General features: G+C 32.3%; 1 protein-coding gene across 2 annotated transcripts in view; it reads left to right on the top strand.

Annotated features, from left to right (window-relative positions):
- The window catches only part of LOC145318067 (F-box/LRR-repeat protein 20), a 94,188-nt gene that overhangs the window by 71,126 nt on the left and 7,303 nt on the right, over positions 1-15,759 (top strand). For both annotated transcript variants that reach the window (XM_080159399.1, XM_080159398.1), the window contains 2 exons: positions 5,700-5,870; positions 12,569-12,716. In XM_080159399.1, coding sequence (XP_080015525.1) covers positions 5,700-5,870; positions 12,569-12,716 — 319 coding nt within the window. The remainder of the gene's footprint in view (positions 1-5,699; positions 5,871-12,568; positions 12,717-15,759) is intronic.

The raw sequence follows: 15,759 nt of genomic DNA, 5'->3' as shown, positions 1-15,759 counted from the left end.
GTTATCCCACAATAAATATGATGTTAGTTTTGTAAAAAAAAATATTTTCAAAAACCCTGTTGAAATAATGTGTAACACACAAGACAAACTTTTTGGAGATTACTGCACAGTGAGTCAAAGACTGGATTAAAATATAGTTTTGCAGATCGCCCTGGGCTAGTAACTTTTTTTTCTTATTCACTACAGCAAAAAATATTTAATTTTACTTGATAGACACTTTATAGAAGTCTAAAATAGTTTAATCCGATTTTTTATTGATTTGCACAACAGTTTACAGTTTATAGTTCCAAAAGACCATGTAAATTACGAGAAAACACTAAAAATTAACTGGTGGAAGGATTAAAAAACGTGAGCTTTTTAAAAGAAAGGCATAAACAACATTAGTTTTCATAATAATGGATGCCTTTTTGAAAAAAAGAGATTATTTCCTTTTCATGTAAAGATCAATCTCGTAATCAGTGTGCAAATGGCATTTAGAATCCGAATTCTGTTAGGAAATTTTGCATGTCCTCCCTAGGTGTCCACCCATGTCCACCCTCTTGACAAGAGCCTACACACTCAGATACACCCCTCTATAAATTCCAAGGGGGTGTAAAGGAAATAAATTTACACCCCTTAAAATAAAGTGGGGTTGGGGGTGTTTAAGGAGGGTGTATATAAGCAAGTCACTGATTCAGATAATTCTATACTATCTATTTTTAGATGAATTAAGGGGGGGGGGGGAGTTTTGACACATTTGCTTAAACAGTGAGTATAGGCTTTATCTTTGGACTTAGAGGATAGGTTATTAGGGATAAAATCATTCTTATATGATGAATTTTCCCAAGTTTTAAGATTTTTTGGATAGGCCTCCAAGTTCAGGAGCTGACGGCCTCCAGGTCCTCTCGGAAACAAAATATGCATATTTTTGAATGTTAACCACATATTTGAAGAAAAAGATGCATATTTTGTTTCATAAGTAGAATTCTAACTCTTCCAAAAAAAAAATTTTTTTTTAAATTTTTACCTGTACAGAGAGGACCTGGAGGCCTGCAGCTCCTGAACTTGGTGACATATCCAAAAAATCTTTAAACTTGGGAAAATCCATCATATAAGAATGATTTTATCCCTAATAACCTATCCTCTAAGTCCAAAGATAAAACCTGTACTCACTGTTTACGCAAATGTGTCAATACTTCCCCCCCCCCTTACCAGACTTTACTAAAAAAATCTTGCAATATTCTGTACAACTGTACTGTACAACTTTTAATTAGTAAATTGAGACATGAGGAAGCTCTCATACATATGTAGGGGGGGGGGGGAGTTAATGCAACCATCCCATTATCAATTAATCCAAATTTTGTTATGAAAATTGGCATGTGTAATCCTTGGTAGGTCTGTTTTTCAAAATTTAACAAAAAATTAAGCTTAAGAAGGGGAGGGGGGGTTAAGGCAACCATCATGTAATTAATGCACAAATAGCACTTAGAATTCGAATTTCATTACAAAACTTGGCATGAGTAATCCTTGGTAGATCTATTTTCCCAAAATGGCTAATGGCTGTTTGTTCAGCTGTTTAGCCGTTTTTGGGCTATTTTCAGGGCAAATCCATCAATAATTACGTAGGAATCATCCATTAGGGATAGGTTTTAATGGGTGCTGAGCTGAAAAATACTACCAAAAATAGTGGCAGCTGGGAAATGGCTTATAAGGATATAAAAAAATTGAACATTTCCATGGAATGAAACTTTTCTTAATTAACATTATAACTTTATGTCATGGACATATTACTAAAAACACTTTTTTAATTTCTAGATTTCGCTGTCATAACAGCTGAAAACTGTCAAAAATGGCTGAGAACAGCTGTCAACAGCCAAAAGTACATATTGTAGATTAAATCATCCTGCCCTGGAAAAATTTTGATAAAATTTTTGCTCCCAGTAAAAGCAAATAAGCAGTAGATTTAAGCAATAAAATGACCCATGCCAAATATTTTTTTCTGTGATGCAATAATTGTGACCTCACGAGCACTGCAAAGTTGTTTTTTGAAATCTGCAAAAAGAATGTTTTTTTAGTTCTTTTGTGTGATCTCAATTTTAAAGATTTTTACAAAATTTCAATTCTAGTATGTCAATATAAACCTGAAATTTACCAAAAAAATGGAGCAGTCTCAATTATAACATATGAAGGTGTAGCAAGTAATCTGCAAAGTCAAATTCCATTTTTGCAGAGTTTTTCTTACCTAACTTAAAAATAAAAATTTTAATTTTGTTTTTTATTTAGATGCAGTAACTACTGGACCAGGCAGTTTCAAAATTTTAGCTTAATATTCAATCAATTTTGCTCACCTTCCAGCACCAAACCCCCCGCCCTTTATTGATAAGAAGACCATTAATTTTATTTTGGGTTTCCCTCAAAGTTTTTACACAGATAGTGTTAATATTGATAGTAAATTATGACCTCAAATATTGTATTTTATATGTATGCAATTTTGACTTTGGAAGATGTGACATGTCTAGGGTAGGTTTTTTCAAAAACATACTTTTGCTTTAATGTATGTTAAATTATACCAATAACCATATTTTAATTTTAAGTACCACCCACTTACCAGCTAGAACTGGCTGAAAACAGCTGGGAGTGGCCAAGAGTATGATGAGTAGATAGGGCTTTTGATGTGTCTAAGGGTAGGTTTTTATGGGTGCTGAGCTCAAAAATATTACAAAAAATCCATATGGCAGCTTGCTAATGGCCGCAGCTCAGCTGGGAGCGGCCAAGAGTAGAATGAGTAGATAGGGCTTGTGACGTGTCTCTAGGTAGGTTTTTAACAGTCTGTGTAACAGCCCCAGCTGCCAAATGAATGGACCCCCACTATTTATAGTAGTATTTTTTAGCTCAGTACCAATAAAAACCTACCCCTAGACATGTCACAAGCCCTATCTACTCTTCATACTCTTAGCTGCTCCCAGCCATTTTCAGCCAGTTCTAGCCATTTAGCACCCGGTACAAGAAATTTTAAAAATGGAAATTTTAAAGCAAAAATATGTTTCAAAAAGTTGATTCCTATGTAATTAATGATAGTTTTGCCCTGAATATAGCCCAAAAACGGCTAAACGACTGAGCCGCCAGCTGTTAGCCGTCACTTTTCCAACTTTTTGTTCCATTTTAGGAAAATAGATATACCAAGGATTACTCATGCCAAGTTTTGTAACTAAATTCGAATTCTAAGTGCAATTTGCGCATTGATTACGAGATGGTTGCATTAACCCCTTCCCCTTAAACTTGAGTTAATTCCTTTAATGAGCTTGATAGATATATGTTTAAACCTTTTAATATATTTTACAACAGTGCTCAAAGTTAATGTTGGGACGGAGATATATCCCAATCCTCTTTTCATAAAAAAATTTTAAAATTTAATAAATTTCTTATGTAAAGTAGTTTTGGTAAAATCTTAATAAAATCACCCCTGATTTTAGTTAAAGGGGGCTGTTAAAAGTCATAAGTGGGGTGTCAAAAAATTTAGTTGTTAATAAATTAATGGAATATAACCTGATATTATAAATTTGAAACATATTTTTGATGTACAAAGAGATTAAAAGAACATTTATTACACTTTTTTTCATAGAAGAAATTGAATAATTTTTTATTTGTTTTTATCAATACAAGGTTATTTGTGTATCTCTTGGTACAAGATACCACCAAAATATTAGTTAAATATAATTTTTTATAAATTAAGTGAATCAGTCTGTTAGACCATGGGTAGAAACTCAGCAGATAGACAGACAGACAGGCAAGAAGAATTATCAAAGTTTGACTTTAATAGACAATTAATTAGATAAAATTCAATAGAGAACCTGTGAATGATCAGAAAGACGGAGGGACAGACAGACGGACGGACAGACAGACAGACATACAGACAGACAGACAGAGGGACAGGTAAATAGTAACAGACAGTCTTTGAGGCATTAACAAATTACAATTAGGCTATGCTAGATGATTCATTGAAATCCAAAAGAGAGGCAGTTAGACAGATAGACAGACAAGAGGTGGGACAGACAGACAAAAGGACAGTCAGACAGAGGGACAGACAGACAAAAGGACAGTCAGACAGAGGGACAGAAAGACAAATGGGTATTGCCTAAAAACAGTTTGGCTGCTATATGAATCATTAAAACCCACAATAGAAAAGAAATTTACATTAGTTTCTTATTTTGATACTCAACGCCCTCCCCCCCTCCCCCACTCAAAGGGGTTTATTATTTCTTAAAATCAATAAGTGACTTCTCAGCATAATAAAATTGAATATACTTTTTATTTCATCAATTTATCTTAAATAGAACGAAATTTATAATCATTTTATTGTCTACAAGAAATATGCTTTGAGTAAAAATCAACCTAATTGTCAGTAAAAACGTCATATTTATGTATATTTACACAGTAAATAAATTTTAAAATTGTATTTTATTGTAATGAATAACTTAAGGGGGTTGTAAGAATTATCAAAAACCTAAAAAAAAACCTAATTTGGTTAAAGGGGGGGGGGGGGGGGGTTAATGCAACCATCTCGTAATCAGTGAGCAAATGGCACTTAGAATTCGAATTTCCATCTATAATTTTGCATGAGTAATCCTTGGTAGGTCTATTTTCCCTAAATTGAACAAAAAGTTGGAAAAGTAACGGCTAACGGCTGGCGGCTCATCTGTTTTGCCATTTGTTTGATATCTATATTGCAAATTATTCACGAAACCTCTCTCAACATAATACTCTTTTCTACTCCAAAACGCTATCAAACGGTTCTAGACGGTAGCTGTTGGTACTAGAAGTTTTAAAATTGGTTATTGCTATCATTTAACATGAATTAAATCAAAAATATGTTTTAAAAGTTGATTCCTACGTAATTGATGATGGATTTACCCTGAAAATAGGCAAAAAACGGCTGAGCCGCTAGCCGTTACTTTTCCAACTTTTTGTTCGATTTAGGGAAAATAGACCTACCAAGGATTACTCATGCAAAATTTCAGATCAAAATTCTAATTCAAAGTGCCATTTAATCATTGATTACAAGATGGTTGCATTAACCCCCCCCCCCCCTTAGTCCAAGTAATGATTGATTTAGTACAGCACTTATGAATATGTTGTCAATTTCCTATCAGAGTCCCTGTGAAGGGGGGGTTTAATGCAGCCATCTCGTAATCAATGATTAAATGGCACTTTGAATTCGAATTTTGATCTATATTTTGCATAAATAATCCTTGGTAGGTCTATTTTCCCCAAATCGAACAAAAAGTTGGAAAAGTAACGGCTAGCGGCTCAGCCGTTTTGCCATTTTTTGGCTATGTTAAGAGCAAGTTAGTCACGAAACCTATCTCCACATAATACTTTTTGTCGCTCAAAAACCTTATCAAACGGTTCTAGCCGGTAGCTGTTGATACTAGAAATTTAAAAATTGGTTATTGCTATCATTTCACATAAATTAAATCAAAATTATGTTTTGAAAAGTTGATTCCTACGTAATTAATGATGAATTTGTCTTTAAATAGGCCAAAAACGGCTAAACGGCTGAGCTACCAGCCGTTACTTTTCTAACTTTTTGATCGATTTAGGGAAAATAGACCTACCAAGGATTACTCATGAAAAATTTCAGATCGAAATTCGAATTCTAAGTGTCATTTAAACATTGATTACGAGATGGTTGACTTAACCCCCCTCCCCCCTTTTTTTAGGACGAAGGATTGATAGAATTATCAGAAAGATGTGCAAAGCTTAGATATATTTGTATATCTAATTGCAATAACCTGACAGATCAGAGTTTAATTGCCATAGCAAATAATTGTATAAATTTACAAACCTTTGAATGTGCTGGTCTCTCTCAACTCACAGATGCTGGCTTTCAGGTAAGGCTGTAGTATTAGAGTAAAACACTAGAGGGAGGTAGGGTTAAATAACTGTATCTCCCCATCGCAACAGCCTTGTGCAATATTTGTATTAGGTCATTGAAAATCAACCAATTGTGTCGCTTATATTAACACAGCCAAGTAGCAGACGAAAGAGGTCTTTGAAATTTGTACTATATGACAAACTTGGTACTATATGTACTATATTAGTTGAAATTTGGGTACTATATGTTACTATATGAAATTTTTTTTAATATCATTTTAAAATTTATTAGGTAAGTATGATAATATTGTAATATAACATTTTACTTACAAAATAATAGTGATAATAGGTATTTATTTTACCTATTTTTAAAAAGCGAAGCTTTTCTATAATTTCGATTTCAAACTTTGCATGATGATTCCTGTAGTAGTTAGGTACGATTTAGAAAACGTAGCAACTCTAATCATTACCAGAATATCCGTACGTTTATTTTAAACATGTTGATTTTTCTACTTTTTTAACAACAAATTTTTATGTGATATAATTATCCGTTTGATCTGATTTTTGGTATATTGATTCCTGGGACAACAAAGAACAATATTATAAGCGAAGCAACTCGATAATAAAGTATTAAAAATGTAATAACATTATCCTGTATCAAGCAGTTTTTCAACAAATATACTTACAATTTTGCTTCGACTCTTATACTTTTATATTCTGATTATTCAGTTCAGACACTATACAAGTGTTAGTGTCTGTTTGTCCTACCGTTTCAGTGCTTCGCTTTATTGGATGTTGTCTCCCTTGTTTTTATATTATTTTTATGATTTTAGTTTATACTTTCTTTGACATAATTCATCTACTCGGGATAACAATTCATCCACACTAATATTAAAATCATTATTGAGTATTTATTTATATTACAAAAATGCTTTTTAATATTTTTTAAATTCACTGCAGCCTCACAAATTTTAAATTTAATGCTCCCTCATCATTTCTATCGCCTTCTTGTACCCATCTTGTACCCAAAAATATTCGTACCGAAAAAGTTTGTGTGTTTGTTACACCAAACGATACACTTATATGTACTAAATACAGAAGTAGATGCTCAAGTCTATAAATCAGCCAATTGTTAGGACACTTAGAAAATGATTTACCTTTTATTGTTATACACTAGATTTTAGAGCTGTCTGTACACTTTATCCGCAGATTTTATTTATATATTCCGCTTTTAATTTGAAATTACTTTACCAGGCAATATTCAATGTATTGAGAACAAAGGAGTAGGTAGCTTTCGTAGAACTCCGCAAAGATGTGAGAAGTAGAACTCTAATATTTGGCATGGTAGTTGCTTTAAAAAGATATATCGTGGATTTAAAAAAAAAAAATGGCGGACAAACTGTCACTCCCGCCGAGAACCTCAAATTTTTTTTTCTTCACGTTTTCTTGCCAAATTACCTATACAATTTTGAATCCTTTAAGACAAACTTTTTTGCTAAAAAATTTTCCCTTTATTTTCTCCACACACTTGTATACTGTACCATATTAGAGCAACTGCGATACCAAATTTTAGAGTTCTACTCAAATTTTAAAGTCTTAAAACTCAAACTTTAGGGAATTCTGCGAAAGCTACCTCCCAATTTTAAAAACTTTCTACTTATCATGAATTTTCGCAATCTGACAGTGTATAAAAGAAATGCTTCTCAGTAGGTTCTTATTTTTTGATAATTTTTTTCCCTATTATATTTGTGTATTTTGTCTGTCTGAAAGTGCATGTGTCACCGGTGTCCTGGATAGGAAACAGGTTTTTTTTGAGTTATGTATGACAAGACCTATATTTCTATGACCGGGCTTGTATGACAGTTCAGCACATAACTTTCATTAAATCACAGCTGATCATTTTTGTGGATTTTTTTGAAAATTACTTTTCTACCCAAATTTTCATAGTTTTTCCCAAAAAAATCACATTTGCAGCTTAGTTAATCTAAATTTATTAATAAAAAAGTATAATAGATGACAGCTGAACCAAAGATTATGTTATCTTCAATAACAAGATCTTTCAGAATCAATTGACTAATCTAAGATTTGTAGTCTAGAAGTTGGGTAAGAGTTATTTGAAGTTATTATTTGAATTAGTGTCTAAACAGTTAAACAAAACTTAAGTTTGTTTTGGTGGTCAACACAAAAAAAAATCACTTTTCATGTCCCTCATGCATGGCTTATGAATTGTTATAGCATAGTTACTGGCTGTAGTAATAAGATGTCACTCTCAGAGGTTCCACCAATGAAGTTTAAACTAACATGCTTCAGAATCAGCAATGATTCTGTATAAAGTTTTCCTGTATGTTCCTGCTCATCATCATTGGAAACAGTCAGTTCAGGAATCTGGCTGCTTTCAAAGGTCTCTAGGTGATGATGGGTTGTGGTTGCAGTTGAAATGATGGTGGTTGTGTGTAACTCTTGCCAGTGTCAGACACAAACTGCGCTGGGTTCTTGTTTACTCTGGCCTTCAAGATATTCATTGTAACCTGAAAGAATTGGGCAAGGGTGTTTTTAGCTGTTCTGGGTAATGAGTTTTCATGTTTTCTGATGGCTGGGGCTGGTATGTTTGGAACTTTATTGTCATTTTGGTTTCTGTTGGTATTTCTGAAAATTTCTGTGTGTATCTCCTTAAGTCTGGATTTGTAGGTCTTCTCAGACAGATCTAGTTGGGAAATCCCTTTTTTTCTCTGCCTTAAAGTGATATTACAGAGTTTTTCACCTGGTGTTTTTGGGGAGGTGGGACCAGATTTGTCATGTAGAGGTGATTTAGTGTTTTTGTTGACAGAAGAAACTGTTAGCATTTGTTAATGGTCTTTCACTGGCATAATCTTGGTCTTTGCATGAAGTTTGTCACAATGGCCATGACGTGACAGCAGATGGCTGTTCTTAGAGCAGCATTTCCAGCAAACTGGAGGCTGTTCCAGCTGGCATTACTGAATTTGGGACTGCAGTAAATTATCAGGGACTGGCAAATTGCTTTGTATGTATTTACTTACTTTTCTTTCCCTCTGGTGGAGAGAGGTTCAAGCATTTTGTTTTCAGAGTTAAGTTTGTTTCTAGGCTCCTTAACAAGATAGTTGAAATAGAAAAGATTGTCACTGCACATGTAACACCTAAGAACTTAGGATGTCTGACTTATGGTACTGTTTTAACATTGACCTTTACAATGACTTCAGTGCCTGCTTCATTATAAAAGGTGGTAAAGACTAATGCAGACGATTTGACTGGAGAAATGACTGGATTCTGACTTTTTAACCAATTATCAAGAACTGCTAAGTAAGCTTTTGTCCTTGACATAAGGATCAATAAGGGTACCTATGCTGCTAGAGTTGTCAGCACAGGAAACTAGATGTAGGTTAGAGTGAGGTGTTGGCATTGATGAAATTTACAGATTGATGAGTACATGGTATAGGACCCCTCCTTAAAGGACAGCCTGTTTGGCAAATTTTTATGCAGATCTAGGTATATGATAACAACAAATTGTTGTCTACCGCTTAGGTATTCACATGAAAACGTTTCATGTACTAATTCAAGTCTAGTGCATTACTATCATGCAGTAGAAGTTCATAGTTTACAGTGTCAAAAGCCTTTAAAGGAAAAATGGCAACTGGCACTGTTCTGAAAACTGGTTTCTTATTGTTTAGGCTGTTGTTGATTAAGGTTTTAATACTCTGTAAGGCAGTGGTGGTGAACCTGCCTGTGTGAAAGCCATGTTGTTGGTCTGCAAGTTTAACAGCATCATTCAGGTAGGGACGAATCATGCAGGCAGGAAAAATGAGGGATACAGGACAGTAGCTGGAACCCTGATTGTCAGGTTTCCCTGGTTTCAGTAATGAAATAATTTTACCATTTCTCCATATGCTTGGTATCTAGAAATGATTTACTTGTCAATACTACAATGAAAACATTGTACAAAATCATTCCTGATTCTGATTTGTTTAAACTTATTTCGTGGAACCTCAGAGGAACATCTTATCACAACCAGGATCTATGTTTTACCTAAAAATCTTAGAATAGTCAATTGAGGTTATTGATCTTGTTATAGCTGTCATCTATTATACTTTTTTACAAAAATTTAGAAGAATTAAGCTGGAAATGTAAGAATATTGTGATCCTTTTTTGGGAAAAACTATGAAAATTTGGGTAAAAAAGTAATTTTCAAAAAAAATCCACAAAAATGATCAGCTGTGATTTAATGAAAGTTATGTGCTGAACTGTCATACACGCCCGGTCATAGAAATATAGGTCTTGCCATACGTAACTCAAAAAAACCTGTTTCCTGTCCAGGACACTGGTGGTGTATTTCTCGGCCGCTATTGAAGATGGACAGCTTAAAAAGACAAAAACCTTATTATTTCAGTTAAAAAGTCCTCAGTTTTCATGAAAACCATAGCATTTTTTAGTGAATATATTAGGTTTATCTATAATACAAAGTAGCTTGATGTCTGTCCGTCTGTCCGTCTGTCTGTCTGTCTGTCCGTCTGTCCGTCTGTCTGTCCCTTAAGATCTCGGTAACCACTGAACCGATTGGATTCTACTCTTCAGGGTATATACCTATTGGTCCTTCAGTGGTTTTAAGCTATTTTCTTTGGGGGTGGGACACCCACAACCCCCCCAAAAACAAAAAAATCCCCCCCATTTTTTTTTTTTTTTTTTTTCTACAAATTTTACGAATTTTACGAATTTTACAAATTTTACGAATTTTACGAATTTTACAAATTTTACGAAATTTACGAATTTTACGAATTTTGCGAATTTAATCGCAAAATGTTTTCCTGCTGGGTAGGTGCGAAAATTTGTGATCCGTTCTGCTGGGTAAGTAATAGAAGATGTAATTATACCTCTTGGGGCAAAGCCCCTAGAGGCTAGGGGCGAAGCCACTAGTGTTTAATATTTGGTTTATAAAAAGTTAGTTTTCAACATAGTATTATACCGAAAAAACTTTGAAATGTTAAGTATTTTTAAGTGCAATATCATCAAATGTTTTGATGAGTTCAAACTGTTGTTTGAAAGCTTTGACACAAAAGTATATTATTTTGATTAAAAATGTATATTTAGAAAAAGGGTTGGTAGCTTGTAATATTTTTAACAGTTTAATCAATGTACTTTTGCAATTTACAGCATTTGATACTTTTATTTTATTTTGTCCTTTAAACTCAACAAAGCATTTGATGATTTACATCAAAAAATTGCTTTACTTTTCAAATTTTTTTTTTATAAAAACCATGTTGAAGCATAACTTTTTAGTCGATAAACCAAATATCAAACATAAACCTAGCATATTAACTAAAAAAATACTATGGATCAATGCTTGAAGGTGCTTAGAATCACTTGCTCTTGTTCATGGATAGTCCCCTTTCTTTTCTTTTTTTGAGGGGGAGGTTTGTTAAGTTTCCCATTACCCTTTTATGTGTTTTTTTTTCACGAGAGCTTCGCCACAATGTACTTAAAAGCACCACAGGACCAGTGTGAATATTCCCTGAAGAAAAGAGCCCAATTGGGTCAGCAATTACTATTTATTTACAAAAAAAAAGAAACAAAAATTTTGGTGGGGGATATTTTTTTCTTTTTTGAGGGGGTTAGGATTTCCCACCCCAACAAAAATTGCTTAAAACCACCACATGACCAGTATGTATATTCCCTGGAGAGTAGAGCCCAATCGGTTCAGCAGTTACCAAAATCTTAATCTTCAGACGGAAAGACATCAAGCTAATTTGTATTATAGACTAGCAGCTAAGTCCCTAGCATCTAGGAGCTCTATATTAGAATGGCAGAGAAGTGCTAGAAAAATAGCTAAAAACCATCCCAGGACATAAATCTGAAAATAAAATAGCCTAAAACCATCATACGAACCTCTGTGAAGCTTACCTAAAATTGAGAACTCATGGTTCAGTAGTTAATTAGATTTTAAGCTTCAGACATAAACCCTTACTACCTTATTTAATAAGATCTATACTACTTTTGTAAATGTTTAGTACTATATGGTATTACTACATATATTAGTTAAAATTTTGATACTACATGGTACTATATTAGTTAAAATTTGGTACTATATGGTACTATATTAGTTATAATTTTGGTACTATATTGTACTACATTAGTTAAAATTTTAGTACTATATGAAAAATTTTTGGTACTATAAATGTTCTATACATTTGTAAATTTTGAGTGGTCACCCTGCATATTCATATTTTTTCGTTTAGTTAAACAAAGGAATATTTTTTTATCATAAATTAGTGAAAGCTTTTAGGGGATGGAATTTGATATGTTATAATAAATGCTGGGCGGGGGGAGGTTGTTTCACGTATAAAAATAAGCTCAACCCAAAAACTTTTCATGTAGGAAGGCTACATAAGGAAAAAATATTTTTTTCTCTATGGAAGACTAGAAACAATGCCTTGTATTTTTTATTTTTAAAATTTTACTACCTAGAAGCTTACCTGCAACCGCTGGTGCAGTTTTCAGCCACAAAGAATAAATTTGTATAAAATTATCCTATCGTATGAAATGTTGTTCTGAATGTCAATAAATCATCGTGGAATTTTCATTGTGCAATGTAGCCCATTCATGACCAAGTAAAAACCAGTGAAATATGTAAAGCATTTTCCTGCATGATTTTAACTACTGGTTAATACATAATTCTGCTCATACCTTTTAAGTTTTTTTAAATTAGGCTTTAGCACGAAGCTGTCACAAGCTGGAGAGAATGGATTTGGAAGAATGTGTTTTGATAACAGATCACACAGTAACACAATTGGCCTTCCATTGTCCTTACCTTGAATCATTGTCTCTCTCACATTGTGAGTTGATTACTGACGAAGGTAAAATGTTTTTTTGCTCTTTTTAGTTTTAAAAATAAAAAGTAAAAAAAATTGGGGATGTATTTTTTTCTATTTATCTTTGGAGGTTGGTATAAACCTCCCACAAAATTGTTATAGACCTTCCCTGGATCCATGAGAAGCTACATTGTAAATTACTAAATAAGAACCATATAGGCTCAACAGTTAGCGAGATCCTTTGGTACAGAGCGTCAGATACTTACACACAGTTAGACAATAAAAAAATCCCGTTAATATTTATATTACTAGTGTTTTCGATTGAAACAATTTTTGTGAAAAATTGTCATTTATGTCCAAACAAATGTGAAAAAATTTAAAACTACCATTATCAATTTCTCACAATTTCTCTAACTTTAAAATTATATGTATACTTAATCATCTTTTCTGATGTACACTACTGCAATTATAAACAAAGTTATTTTTGATTAACAAGGCTTTTTTTTCTAATGATGTGAATACTTTCTGCAAATCATAATTATTAAGTTTTTGTGACATCTAGCGACAAATACAGTGTGTTTTTTTTATGAGAACTTTTTTGAAAGCAATTTTACCCCACTTATAGTTATCAGAATTTAATGATTAATGGCTTATTTTTTTTTGAATCTTTAATAGTTTTAACGTTTTTTTTTATGTAAATAAATAAAGTATTATTTAAACTTAAAGGATTTAATCTTTTTCTTTGAAATTTATATGTCCAAACAGTGTAAATATGAAGTTCCTAATCACGAATTTTTAAATCATTAGATTTTAAGTAAGTTAATTACAGACATAAAGAATAATTTCTACAAAAAAAATAGTCACAAAAAGGCTTACTGCATTATAAAACTGGCTTAATTGTATAATTACATTCATTTTGTTTAATTTCCTTAAAAAATGAGTGTTATTATGCTGCATTGGTTATAATCAAACCTAAAAGTGCTCTATAGTCAGTGACAGAGGGAAAAAACATACCCTGTTTTATAGATTTGGATCTCTTTTTTTTTTTTTTTTAGTTGCGAAGCTACTCTAAATTCACAATGTCCGTCTGTTTTTAATTAATGAATTGGGGGAAATGTGATTTTCTTGGCTCCTATTCAAGATAGACAGCTGATTTTTTTTAGTGAAGATTCCCACTCTATATGTTTTGTCCGTCTGTTTTTTATTTAGGGTGCTAGATCAATTCCTAGATTTTTACTTTTCAAGATAAAGGGCTAAAATTTTCAAGGATTAATTAATTTTAGATTCTACATATTTTCACGAAGTTTTATTAATATTTTTTTATTAATTGGGGTGCTAGATAGATTCCTAGATTTTTACGTTTTCATGATTTTCTAAACTCCTTTTCAAGATAAAGGGCTGAAATTTTCAAGGATTAATTAATTTTATATTCTACATATTTTCACAAAGTTTTATTAATATTTGTCTATTAATTGCGGTGCTAGATCGATTTCTAGATTTTTAAGTTTTCATGATTATAAGGTTGCGTGATTTTAAAGGTGTTAATATAAAGGTATTATATTACACTGCTTTATAGTATTTTTTTCCAGAAATACAATCATAATTTTTGAGCTTCGCTACTTATGGGTGTTGTCATCCTTGTTTTATATACTTTTATCTGATTTGTATATCAAAATTTAAAAGTATTTATTTCTTTAGATATTCATACTTTGCTGAAACGCCTTGGTTACTTTTTGTACTATATTTGCTCTTAAAAGGATTCTTTATCTGACTTTCACATTTAAAATAATAGATTTTCTCGTATTCATTCGAATCCGGTGAATAGGAACCGGTTCTCATCCATACGAAAAAACTATGTCTAGCATCGTATTATATACAGTTTTCTACGAATATAGAAATATACAATCATAAAATTAAAACTAGTTTTTTTAGCCGGTGCCTTCGGCACCACGGGACTAAAAAAACTAGTTTTAATCTTATAATTGTACATTCTATATCCGCGGAAAGCCGTTTATAATACGATACGAGAAATAACTATTATATCATTTATTGTGTTACTGTTGACTAATTAAAATCATAATATCTGTTTATATGCATTTTTTTTTATAATGAAATGCCTTTTTAAAAGCGAAGCTTTTCTATAATTAGGGTAGGTCCGTCCGTACGTCCGTCCGTCAGTCACGGATAGCTTTTTTCGTTAATTTAGGCATTTTATAATTGTCCTATCGATTTCAAATTTTTATGGTGATTCCTTTAGTAGTTAGGTACGATGTAGAAAGCGTAGCAACTCTATAATCATTACCAAAATGTCCTTACGTCCATTTTAAACATGTTGATTTTTTTACTTTTTTAACAACAAAGGGAGAGGTCATTTTCTAGTAAATCCCGTAAAGGTGTGTGTTATAAGGCCTAAAAATAGTTGTAGAACGATAAGGTGCTCTAGATATATGTATTCCCTATTGAATAGAACAATAGGGAAATTTTTTTTTTTTTTTTGATAACCGTACCTGGATTATCTAAAAAAAATACGAAATTTCTATCAAACGCTTTGTTTGGCTCAAACTGACAAAAATTTAAAAAAAATATAATTATAATAATAATAATAATGTTTTCTATAGGTACAAGGTAAAGGTTAAGAACAATCTATACCATTAAACAAAGGAAGAAGTCATTCTTTACAGGTTGATTTATTATAATTATATTTTTTTTTATTTGTGTCAGTTTGAGCCAAACAAAGCGTTTGATAGAAATTTCAGATATTCCAGGTACGGTTATCAAAAAAAAAAAAAAAATTTCTTCCCTATTGTTCTATTCAATAGGAAATACAAATATATAGAGCACCTTATCGTTCTACTACTATTTTTAGGCCTTATAACACACACCTTTACGGGATTTACTAGAAAATGACCTCTCCCTTTTTATGTGATCTAATCATCTGATTGATCTGATTTTTGGTATAGTGATTCCTGCGACAACAAAGTATAATTTTTTAAGCGAAGCAACTCTATAATCAAGTCCTAAAAATGTAAGTATGTCCATAAACATTATTCTGTATAAAGCAGTTTTTCAACAAATTTATTTACAATTT

The sequence above is a fragment of the Acartia tonsa genome, chromosome 4 (genome assembly GCF_053477335.1).
Source record: "Acartia tonsa isolate MP-2025a chromosome 4, ASM5347733v1, whole genome shotgun sequence".
NCBI lineage: Eukaryota > Metazoa > Arthropoda > Copepoda > Calanoida > Acartiidae > Acartia > Acartia tonsa.
The sequence above is the reverse complement of the archived record's forward strand: the minus strand, read 5'-3'. Positions and strand labels throughout refer to the sequence as shown.